Source organism: Chanodichthys erythropterus, chromosome 20 (genome assembly GCF_024489055.1).
Source record: "Chanodichthys erythropterus isolate Z2021 chromosome 20, ASM2448905v1, whole genome shotgun sequence".
Taxonomy (NCBI): Eukaryota; Metazoa; Chordata; class Actinopteri; order Cypriniformes; family Xenocyprididae; genus Chanodichthys; species Chanodichthys erythropterus.
This window is the reverse complement of record NC_090240.1, coordinates 30,245,119-30,258,039: the sequence shown is the minus strand read 5'-3', so window position 1 is coordinate 30,258,039 and position 12,921 is coordinate 30,245,119. Positions and strand designations below refer to the sequence as shown.

General features: G+C 37.4%; 1 protein-coding gene across 1 annotated transcript in view; it reads right to left on the bottom strand.

Moving 5' to 3' along the window:
- plxna1a (plexin A1a) overlaps nt 1–12,921 on the bottom strand; it is a 245,298-nt gene that overhangs the window by 16,454 nt on the left and 215,923 nt on the right. Inside the window, exons 21-25 of the mRNA XM_067370392.1 lie at nt 12,504–12,646; nt 8,643–8,899; nt 7,349–7,415; nt 3,036–3,182; nt 1,887–2,046 (exon numbers count right to left, since the gene is read on the bottom strand). Of these exons, the coding sequence (XP_067226493.1) occupies nt 1,887–2,046; nt 3,036–3,182; nt 7,349–7,415; nt 8,643–8,899; nt 12,504–12,646 (774 nt within the window). The remainder of the gene's footprint in view (nt 1–1,886; nt 2,047–3,035; nt 3,183–7,348; nt 7,416–8,642; nt 8,900–12,503; nt 12,647–12,921) is intronic.

Sequence of the window (12,921 nt, the reverse complement as noted above, 5' to 3'; positions counted from 1 at the left end):
AGGAGCGTCTTCTGATGAGAAGGGTTGAAGAAAATCAGCATGCGAGTTCACTGCAGTTATATAAAGAAGTAGAAAGCCAAACTGGGCTGATTATTTCCCATAACACAATACGACGTACACTGCAGAGGAATGGCATGCATGGGTGCCGTCCACGAAAGAAGCCTCTCCTAAAGCCCAGGCACAAAAAAGCCTGCCTAGAGTTTGCCAGGGCCCATGCTGACAAAGATGAAGACTACTGGGACTCTGGAGTGATGAGACCAAGATAAATGTTTTTGAAACTGATGGCTTTAACACTGTATGGTGTCGCAAAGGTGAGGAATACAAAGAAAAATGCATGGTGCCTACAGTGAAACATGGATGTGACAGTGTCCTTATGTGGGGCTGTATGAGTGCTGCTGGTGTCGGGGAGCTGCATTTCATTAATGGCATCATAAATTCACAGATGTACTGCTCTATACTGAAAGAGAAGATGCTACCATCACTCTGTTCCCTTGGTCGTCATGCACTTTTCCAACATGACCATGATCCTAAACACATTTCTGAAGAAGAACAGGGTGAAAGTGATTCAGTGGCTCCTGATCTGAACCCAATCGAACACTGATGGGGAATTCTGAAGTTGAGCATCACTCTCCATCCAGCATCCAGTCTCTGAAAGAGGTCGTTCTTGAAGAATGGAAAAAGACAGATGTTGCAAAATGTCGCCAACTTGTTCATTCCATGCCTACAAGATTTGGTGCTGTCATTAAAAATCATGGAGGCCATACAAAGTACTAGATGTAGTAGTTTTTGTTGTGGGGTGTACTCATTTTTGCATCACCCTAATTTGAATAAAACTGAAAAATGTGTAATCTAAGTTATATTATTATCCTTACTTTCATGTTATAAGTTAAACAGATGTTATATTAAACTTAGTCTTGTCAACATTTTGGAAATTGTTTTTGATCATTGAGATATTGTTTAAAATGTTACTTTTCAAAGCTAATATATATATATATATATATATATGTGTGTGTGTGTGTGTGTGTGTGTATAACATCACAAATAAATAAATAATTATGATTATTAAATATTAGTATAAAAAATTATCATTAAAAGTATTATTAATATTATCAGAATTAAAAATTAGGATGTGTGTATATAATATTTGGATTCTTCCACATGCATTTTGTGGTATTAATGTCAACATTTAAATCGATTGATTAATCAATAATTATTTGAATAACTGATTAATTGACATACCTAACATGCAATATTTCACTGACATATTCATCTAAACCATAACAGCTCTGCCACCCACTCATCCAAGCGGCAAATCTCTCTAGGGCTTTTCACACTGCATTTAACCCTGGGTTATCGTCTTTTTAACCCTGGGTAAGGCCACCTTCAACCTCAGTTTATGCAACATTTCACTCTTGTAATTATGAAAGGGGGTTAGCACCACTTTTAACCCTGGGATATTGAATCCTCCCCGACTGCAGCAGCAAAGGTACACACTATAAAGTGTGAAATGATGCAGTGCTAGAATGTTACAGCAAATTATTTAGCAACAGACAACTAATCACAAACTGCCTCAGTGCTGACCTCATTAAATATTCATGTGCTTTGCACAGCCACAGAAACTTTTAGTTGAACATGAAAACATTTTCACAGATGGACAACCAGTTATTAAAACCAATCAATCTTATTGACCTCATAAATATGCAAATAAGAACATTAACCCAGGGTTTCCAAATGTAGAGTATGAACCTAACTGCCCAGGATTAATTGCAAACCAGGGCAAAGTGTTGAATAGTGTGAAACATGAAACAAGTTAAGCCAGGATTGTACAATCCAGGGTTTAGAATTACCTAATGATTCTTTCTCAAGAGTTTCTCAAGAGCTCTTACCCAGGTCCATGTCTCCAGCTTTGGGTCTCTGTGAGTAGGGGCTTCCTTTATACACAGCGTCCAGAAGCTTCTCTTTCACCTGGGTGATTGTATCACAGTTCAGGCATTTCACCGTCACCTCTGGGCCATTCTCATTCTCCGGGTTCACACAATGAAGTGTCTAAAAAAAGACAAGATAAATCAGTCTGGGCGATTTATAATTAGCTTCTAGTTTGAGCAGTTAAAGCACTCAGTACTGTAAAGACAAGTCGAAAACACCATGGCTCTGTTCTAAAACCAATTGAGCTGCCTAGATGTGCAGCTGCCTTCTAAAAAAAGCTCATAAGTGACTAATTTGGAATAATCTACATTTGGAACTCCATCAGCAAGGAGCATAAACACTAAATGAAGCACACAGAGAATCGACTCAATTAATCCCTTGAGTTTCTTGTTAGCATGTTGGTAAGGTAACAGCATAATACTCTAAGCAAATACATTTTTGAAAAAAAAAAAAAAAATGCTGTAAAGCTTTCATGACAGGAGTGCACCTACGATACCTCTAGGTTTTCCCTGCATGTGGTCTTTGTTAAATCAGCAGAAGAAACGGTCAGCAAAATGTAGGAAGCTAAAGTTAATACACTTTAGGGCTTTTCACATTGCACTTAACCCTGGGTTATCATTGTTCTAAAGCCCACTTTTAACCAGAGTAAAGGAACATTTCACACCTGTAATTTAGAATCAGGGTTAACAACACTATTGCAGTCACAGAAACGCTGCATCATTTCATTGTTTTAAGGGGAAAATTGTCAAATGGTGACAATTTTAGTCTTATATTTATAGAATGTAAAGCCCATTCAAGAACAAACTTGGTACAGGGCATGTAAACAGGTTGCATGTTGCGTTCATCCAATCAGTGACACTGACACGGCTAATATGCAAATAAGGATGTTATCCCAGGGTTTAGGAATGTACAGTGTGAAACATCAGCTTATGAATACACGTGTGAAAAGCCATTTTGATTAAAGATTACTTTTCCTCTATAACAATGTGCATGAATTGTGCACAACGGGACTAGCAACATTTATTAAGAATACAAATAATGCTATTTTGATTTCATCTTTATTGGAGAGGCATCCTCTGTCCTATAGATGAGTGTTTGCTTGCACTGACCAGCGTCTTATAGTCAATCTGTTGTCGGATGAGTTTGTCCTCACTGAGGGAGTATCTGGCCTCTCCGGTGATGGCGTCTATAGGGCCTTTTTCCATCTGCTGTTTAATAGCACAGTACAGCATGAAGAGAGGCTCACCTGCACACTCCTGTAGAGAGAGAGAAAGAGTGTCAGAAACAACAACAGCGTGTTAGGACTCCACAATGTCATGAATACATGCACTGTGAATTTTTCACCTCATAAAAAGTGAAAGACAAAGCAAAAAGATGACGCAATCAATAGCCCTTCTTTCCTTTCATAGTAACACATGGACATAAAATGCATTACAGGTATGTATATTGAGTAAAACTTGATTACTGATAAACTGTCACTTCAAATGTGGAAAACAAGCGGCTATAATGGCACACCGCTTTCAAATAATCACAAGGACTTGCCAATCAATACAACCATTAGCCTCTCACACCCTCAAAAAGCCCCTCTCGAAAAAGACAAACAGTTTAAACGTAGGGAATAGAGAGAGCAATAGATGGAGGTTAACGATTGGGAGGAAGCACTTAAACCCCTTTGTGAAATGAACGGATAGGTGTGGAGAGAGAGAGATGACTGGGATGTGGATTGATAGGCTGATTTCTACATTAGTATTAACATTTTTCACTGACTAACAAACAACTTTATGCTTTTCAGGTTCTTAATTATTCATATTTATGTTTCTGTTTGGCAACTAACTCAAATAAATACATTTCAGTTGAAGTACTAAAACTAAAAAAATAATAAAAAGGACAAATAATAATACTACTAAAATAGCACTGCCAACCACAGCTTGTATGACAGGAAAATATGAGTTTGGACAGTTTGGAGACTACAAACAAATCAGACTCAAACTTGGTAGCAACTCACCAGTTCTGTCGCTAATCTGAATTGGCTAAATGGCAACTGTGGATTTAAAATCTGACTTAAAATTCATGAATAAACTTGCTTAGCAATCTTATTACACATTACCACACAAAATCTGAAGCTACAATGACTAATCACAAGTTTCTGAGGCAGCTACGAGAAATCTCAAGCTACATTCTGGGAAATTAGCAATCTTATTCATTGTAGCTTCATATTTTACACGGTGTAAATAAACTTGCTAATCACTAGTTTTTACCTCAGAAACTAGTGACTAGCCAGTTTATTCATTGTAGCTTAGATTACACATACTGTGTGAATTATACATTACCGCACAAAATACAGTGAATAAACTAGTTTCTGAGGCAGAAGCTACAAAGGTTCTGAAGCTACAAGCTACATTTTACATCTTATTCAGTGTAGCTTCAGATTTTCTTGTGGTATGTGAATAAGCTTGCTAATCGCTAGCTTCAGCTTGAGAAACAAGTGATTAGCCAGATAATTCATTGCAGCTTCATTTTACACACAGCACAAATTTTGTGAATTATACATTACCACACAAAATCTAAAGCCACAATGAATGAACTTGCTAATCGCTAGTTTCTGAGGCAGAAGCTACAATGAATGAAGCTACAATGAACTATAATGGGTTTCTGAGACAGAAACTAGCAATTAGCAATCTTATTCATTGTAGCTTCAGATTACACGTACAACACATTGTGTGATTTACACATTGCCACACAAAATCTGAAGCTACCCTGAATAAACTTACAAATCGTTTCTAAGGCACAAAGGATAGGCAAAAAGGATCTGAAGCTACAATAAATTTTAATGAGTTTCTGAGACAGAAACTAGCAATCTGCAATACTTATTTATTTTTAATGGTGAATATTTTTCACCGAGCAATCAAGTCAAAATCTGATTTCCAAAGATCGGTCAAATTTTGATGCAGGAGACTCGTCAGTCACGAATTACGGAAAGCTGTCACACGCGAGACCTCAACCGACCCCCCGACCGCAGTGATTATGATGGGCACGGTGAAACGAGGAAACCCGCCGTCTTCCTCCGCCTCACGTATACCCACACAAAACAGTTTCCTCTGGTTTCCTCCATCACTTCATCCTGTTTTACTCCACCCACCCTCCCACCATATGCTGTTAACGTCTCGTTAGCATCTGCGCTAATTAAGCCGACAGCTGCTAACGAGAGGGAGCGTGAATACATCACTCTTAGAGACCCCCACTGCAGCGCACGCGGCCGAGAGACCAGACCTCATCCCACGCTCTAGCTTCATTAAAGAAAGAGACAGAAAGAGAGCGAGAGAGAGCAGACCACATAGCCAGACCTCACCCACCCATAGGGCTAATGAACAGTAGCAGGAAAATATCCTGTTGAAATACAGTGCTAGCAGATCAATTATTCCACACTACAGCCTTGAGCAGACCTCATTCAAAAGCACCACTATGGCTAGAATGTTGATAGAAAAACTGCACTTTGAGAGAGATTCCTGGGAAGGTTTGACTTGTGTCAGTTTGCTTCAACTCTGCCGTCTGAGCCGTGTCATCATATGTGATATTACAAGCTGTGTGTTGGTGACAACAGCTTGTCAGTTCCACTAACTCTCGCCACAATCCCATCCGTCTAAAACAGCGCTGCTTTTCCTAATGCTAATTAGTGATCACAAACTGTCTGCTTCTGAACTGTTGTCAGCTAGCACAGGAGCCAAACGAGGCCTGGAAACTGACTTCAAATGAGCAAATCGGAATTGGCTGATTTGGTTTAAAATGAACACTTCACCCCAAAATAAATGATGTAATTCTGTCTGCATTGATTTCATAGTTCACAAAAGATATTAGGCAAAATATTCATGCTGCTCTTTGCTAGCATGTGAATGGAGACCGACACTCTCAAAGTCCAATGATAAATGAAATATATATATATATATATATATATATATATATATATATATATATATATATATATATATATATATATATATATATATATATATATATATATATATATATATATATATATATATATATCTCACATACATAAATACACACAATTTGCAAAATAATATATTTCTAGTATAACATTTACGGTCACTTGTCTGGTATCAGTCTGTTATTAGTAGTATTGCAAATAAATTGACAATTTCCATCCTTTTACAAACAACTACATTTTATGTTGTCAAATAATGCAAAAGCATGTTCAATTAGTGTCATCTTTAAATGAATTTCTATGATGTGAAAGTATTCTAGACTCCGTTTCCTGTTGATTAAAATTCTTCCAGTGCATGCTGAGCCCTGCATGATTGAACTAATAAAACTAGAGAGCTGCTAATGCGAGAGTGCGAGAGAGACAGAGAGAGAGACAGACAGACAGGGGAGGATGCGACATCCTGCAGCTCAATCACGCTCTGTGAATGGCGTCATGGAGCGAAGCAGGATGGGGGTGGGGGTCAGAGTACAGGAGTGTAAAAAAGAAGAGAGAGCTAAAAGCTGATGGGGACTCAGATGCAGAGGTGCCGCTAGGGATGGCCTTTGACCTGCCCGACCACAGACAGACAGCTTCTGTCTCTTAATTTGTCTCATCATGTTGAAACTACTCATAGGAAGGCTTTTTGGTCACCCTATTCTTGTAGAATAAAGAGTGTGAAATAATTTTTGTGTTTTTGTATGTGTGTTTGGGTGCATTTTTTTTTTTTTCAAGAGTGAGTAATAACAGACTTCACACAAAAATGAAAATTCTGTCATTTACTCACCCTCATGTTGTTTCATACCTGTAATACTTTCTTCTACAGAACACAAAAGCTGATATTTTGAAGGTTTCATATGGTTTTGTCCATATGATAAAATTCAATGGGGTCCAAACAACAATGGAGCAACTTAACTTTCATTATATGGAAAAAAAAAAAAAAAAAAAACACTATGCTTTTAATACACAAATGGAGATTCAGAGTGATTCGTTAGAATGATTCAAACTTGTGAAACATTCAAAATCTCTCTTTAAATGATTCATTAGAAGAACTGGCTCATAAGTTCAAGTTGCATATATATATATATATATATATATATATATATATATATATATATATATATATATATATATTTTTTTTTTTTTTTTTTTTTATAGAATTTATTCCTTTGATGGAAAAGCTGAATTTTCAGCATCAGAAATCATTTTCAGAAATCATTCTAATATGCTGATTTGCTGCTCAAGAAACATTTCTTCTTATTATCAATGTTGAAAACAGTTCTGCTGCTGAATATTTTTAAGAAACTGTGATGATTTTTTTCAGGGTTCTCAGCTGAATAAAAGTATTTATTTCTTTTAAAAGATAAAATAAAATAAATAATGACCCCAAACGTTTATTATATACTGTACTGTTACGATGTCGTAAATACTGCACACACTTACTTTTAAGAACTTGTATAGAAGAAAAGTAAACCAATTTGTAAGCATCTTCTCAGCAACAGACTCGGTCCTAAAAGCAGAGAGGAAAAGAGATTTCAGAGATTTATTCATACAAAATAATCCAATCCAGAAGTAAGTAAGCCTTCTCAAAGAAAAAAAAAAAACTCCTAATGTGGCCTTTTTGAAAGAAAAAAAAAGAAAAAACTATGCTATTTTTTTCAAAACAAACCACCAATCTTCATTAAGACCAGACAATTACAGTAATTGGGCGACGTCTTCCATTAATGGCCAACCTGTCGCCAGCCGAAGACCCCCCAAAAGCTTCCCCAGAACAGAAGTAATTAAAGCAAGATGTAATTAATGGACTTCAATGCTCCTAATTCATCTGTAGCTGGCAAACGAGAGCGACTGCTAGCGCGGGCTGCTAACTGCAGCTCCTTCCTCCCTCAGGCCCACCAGGAGCCTTTTCTGCTGTTCAATAATGCATTCACATAGACTTACCAACTCCCATTACTTCCTTACATAAGGGCCTATTATTAAATTATATGCTCATTAATAAAACGGTGAAGGGGAGATAAGGTGAATGGAGGAGGACAACAGGTATTTTATGAGGGGCAAGTGTCCTGAATAGCTCATTAGCGCACTTCAATAAGTGCGCTAGATTCAGGGTTGACATTCGGGTGAGATGGAGAGTATTGACTTACACTAACTTTTGTGTTTCAGGGAGAAAATTTGAGATGGCACTTCCAGTCTAGGAAAGTCTACTTAAAATGATAGCTAAGGTTTCTAGCACAAAAATCATGATTTAGTTTTACAGAACGATATTCTACCCTCTCTATGACCGTCAGTGCATGCGAAATCGGATACTATCCTAGTAGGTACTACATTTCAATTTGAATTTACTTCACAACTGTTAAAAAAACTACGTTCTGTATAGTACTAATGAAATTTGGACATACTACATCTGCCATGTTGTCATTATCATGTGATCTATCAGTGTCAGTTGCATCGCTTCACTGCCATTCATAAATCCTCTCCTGTGGCCTCAAAGCGTCCATCGAATGGGCACTTAAAAATCTTGGCGGAAGTAGTATGTTATCCGGGGACTGTTTTTTTTTAATACTATGTATTCAGACATAAAATTTTTTTGGCGTACTGTTTTTGGCATACTATATAGCAGGGAAGGATGCAGCGGCTGTTTTTGCTACTGTACCCTGTAAGAGTTTTAAAACTAAATAACCTCTGTTTTAATTGGCTAACTCTGTATATCTGTGTGGTTGTGTGTGTTCTCTCCCACCTCCTGAGCAGCAGTTTAGGGTGGTTCTTGCTCTCCAGGTTCTTGTCGATGAGGTCAGAGAGCAGCTGTTTGAGGACTCCTGTAGCATACTCCATCTCTCCCTGTAGAGCTGTCATGATGAGTGATGCCACGTTGCCACGGTCACGCATGGAGAAGGAGCGCTGAGCTTCGAGCGTGCGGATAAATGTCAGCAGGAAGTGCTTCTTGGTGAGGAGTTGACCAAATAGAGTCAAGGCCTTCTCGACATTAGCCTGCACCTGTGAGAAAACACACAGAGCAACTCGTTATACAGTGTAGAATAAATTATGACAGATAAGTTGTGTTTTGTTGAACAGACCAAAAAGAAACATTAATTATAGTACAATTTAATTAATATTAATTTAAAGGATCTAAATTCTTTCACATCACTGGGAGAACCTGAGGAGAATGAATACACTTCCATTCAAAAGTTTGGAGCTTGTAAGATTTTTTAATGGTTTTGAAAGATGTCTCTTATGCTCAGCAGGGCTGCACTGATCAAAAATATAGTAAACAGCAATATTGAGAAATATTATTACAATTTCAAATAACTGTTTTGTATTTTAACATACTTTAAAATGTAATTATTCATATTATGGCAAAGCTGAATTTTCTGATTTGCTGCTCAGGAAACATTTCTTATTAATATCAATGTTGAAAATAGTTTGTGCTGCTTAATAACTATGTGTAAACATTTTGTGATACTTTTATAAAGGATTCTTTGATGTATAGATAGTAACACTCCACTAAAAGGCCGATGGAAAATGAAAAGTTGCGATTTTCTAGGCCGATATATAATAGAGTTTCAAGAATCAAGTTTTAAACAGGAAAAATATCGAAACTCTTTGGTCATTTTTGAGTGAGATGCTAACGGTCTCATCAGATTCAATGAACTATGCTAAGCTATGCTAAAAGTGGTACTGCCAGACCCCGAGATCAGCTGAATGAATCGAAAACGGTAAAACTCAACTGTTTAACTCTAGGGGAGTTGGAAAATGAGTCTATTTTCAAAACAAGTGAAGTGTTCCTTCAGTTCACTTCAGACTTAAAATTTCCTGATAATTTACTCACCCCAGTGTCATCCAAAATGTTTATGTCTTTCTTTCTTCAGTCGAAAAGAAATTAAGGTTTTCGAGGAAAACGTATGTCGGATGATTTTGAAGTTGGAGGAGAAAATTAGATGTTTATGAAATTAGAGTTTTTCGTCCTACCGCGGTACTTCCGTCTACATCACGCGTGGCCTTTCCAACATGATTATGTAATGCGTGGCGGATTGCAGACCAGTGCAAGACGAGCATTTGTGGTTAAAAAAGTGTATATATATATATATATTACTGGGATCGTGTAGAGCTCTTTGAAGCTGAACTGAAACTGTAATTTGGACCTTCACCCCATTGGTCCCTGTTGAAGTCCACAATATGGAGAAAAATCCTGGAATGTTTTCCTCAAAAACATTCCTTCCTTTTCGACTGAAGAAAGAAAGACATAAACATCTTGGATGACATGGGGGTGTGTAAATTATCAGGAAATCTGAAGTAAACTAATAATAAAAAAATCTTACTGATCCCAAACTTTTGAATGGTAGTCCATACCTAAATTGTTGCCCTGATTCATTTACTGTATATCACTATTTATTAATTTAATCAATTTTATGATTGACAAATTGGTTCTGTTTGTGTTTTAACACTTGAGGCCCATTGTGTGACTGGTTTGAGAATCCCAATTCAACAATACTGCTTTAACAAATGCCATGGGGGCGGGGTTATCTTTTAACTGGCCAATAGCAGAGGCGAACAACATTAAATTCCATTTTTCAATGCATTAAATCAAATCTGCTTATTTCCCGATTAATATTTTGTTTTGAAATGTCATATTACACAAGTATTTTATTGCATAGTGATTTTGAACAAGTGGGCTATGTTTTTAGTTGTTTATTTTTTTAAATGATTTAAAACTTCTTTTTTTTTTTTATATTTTATTTATTATAACATTCAGTGATCAATTGTGCACTGTAAAACCAGTGACATATTTTAAGAAAGTAAACAAGGTCAATTTTGATTTCATGTTTCTTTGAAGGATTTTGATTGACACATTCTGCCTTTCTGAAACACAAAGTCAAAGTCCTTTAGTAGAGCAAACAGCGTTCAAGCACAAGTCCACATGAGGGAAGTTTCTGATTGACATCAAAGGGAATCCAAGATGCTAGCAGCTCAAAACACAACAGAAGGAAATGCAGAGTGAGGGCGAGGTGCAGCTGAGGAAGGACAAAGAGAGAAGGAGTACAGCAGGAAGTAGACGTGACCTCTGTGTTCAGGAGCAAAAAGTGGCGATGTGTCCTTCCATGATCCGCAGGGTGGCACCTGTCACTTTTCATCTGCCTCACCTTTTCATACATATTACCTGTACAATTTCTTGAAGCTACATATTTGAAAGTAAAACATAAAAAGTAACATCTTACATGTGTCCTAAAGGAATATTTCAGCCAAAAATGAAAATTGTCAACATTTATTCAATTTGTTCCAAACCTGTATGATTTCTTTTCTTCTGTTAAACACAAAAGAAGGTATTTTGAAGAATGTTGGTAACCTGACAGTTGATGGGCTCTCTGGTAAAAAAAAACAAAAAACAACAACAACAACTATGCACGTCAATGGGGAACTGTCTGGTTACCAACATTCTTCAAAATATCTTCTTTTGTGTTCAGCAGAAGAAAAAAATTCATACATGTTTGGAACAACTTGAGGGTGAGTAAATGATGATAAAATTTTAATTTTTGGGTGAACTATCCCTTAACAAGCCGTGACAAGCTACAGGAAATTGTCATATGCTTGGTTCCCACAGCCACGTCCACAGAGTAGCGCCACCTACAGTGAAATCTCATTGGTGCAAAATTCTGCTTCACCTACCTCTATATATAAAACTGTAATTATCTCACATTGTTGCTGGGAACTTTTCACGGCTGGTTAAGACAAAGCGCTATAATCCAAAGAAATTACGAAAAACAAAAACAAACAAATAAAATCTCTGTGCGAGGATGCCGGAATCAGACTTCAAAGTGAACCGGCGTCTGTTATTGTCCCCTTCAGCACCTTATGCACCACGTAACCTGACAAAGGCCTTTTTTTCCGACAACACAGACTAATAAAGTGCCTCAATTCTTCTCTGCTGAGCCGAATGAAATTTGCAGCCTCTTGGGGAGGCCGATTGTACTGTAGGTTGCTTTGGGGCGAGAAGCTACACAGAGCAATAAGGGTCTGAGCCGTGCGCATAGGCACTTGATTACGCCAGGGACTCGGGGGCAAATACAGTGAAAACAAACCCCAGATGAAATAATAAACATGTGATCCCTCCGCAAGCCAACAGCATGACCTGCCGTACGCAGGCCGAAGGACGTAGCATGTTGGAGTAATGGAGTATTTAATTGCGCTGACCAGTGCGTTTTGAGGTTTTGCGATTGCTCGTTTAGTGGTATTGTTTTCTTTAGCTCGTGCTATTACGTGTCAGTCATTAGCATCTGGCTCTACAGTACAGGAGGTCACAATCTGTAACGAATTGAACTCTTTCAACTCCAAATTGTAGGTATTTTTTCACTCTCTCTCGAGAGAGAGTCACCGACCCCATTTATCAGAAGCAAGTGATGTCAAAAAGATTGGTAACCGAATTTACAATATACATTATGACCTTTCAAAGCATCAATGCCACTATCGAAGTTTATACAATCTCAGCTATACGTGAGGGTCTGATGTTGTTTTTTCGAGTATTAGTAGTGCTCTACTGATTTTTGATTGCGTTGTTAGTTCTGCTCTAGGGTTACCATGGCGATGACGATGTACTGACCCGTACCTCCATCTCCTTGAGCACCGGGTGGTCCTCGATGCCGGGGAACAGCACTCTCATGGCGTAGGTTCGGTAGTCAAGGAACGGGATACCTGCCCCATCCAGCTCCTGGGTCAGCTCATGGATGTCGGTTTGGAGTTCAGCAAATGCTGCGATGAAAAAAAAAAGAAAAAAAAAAAACTCTGTCAACACTTATGTTCCATGATTTAAAAAAAATAAATGCATTCAGACAAACAAAATCCAAGATAAAGGTTTAAGAGAACTGCTATGGGAAGTTGCTACAGACAAAATATGTGAATATTTCATGTTTTACAGTTTATTTTCAATTGATTTTTTATTTAGTTTTTCATATTACAAAAAAAAATATTCAATCAAAGGAAATCAATATTTATGGGTCATTGACGAATAAGGTTTTTAAAAGTGT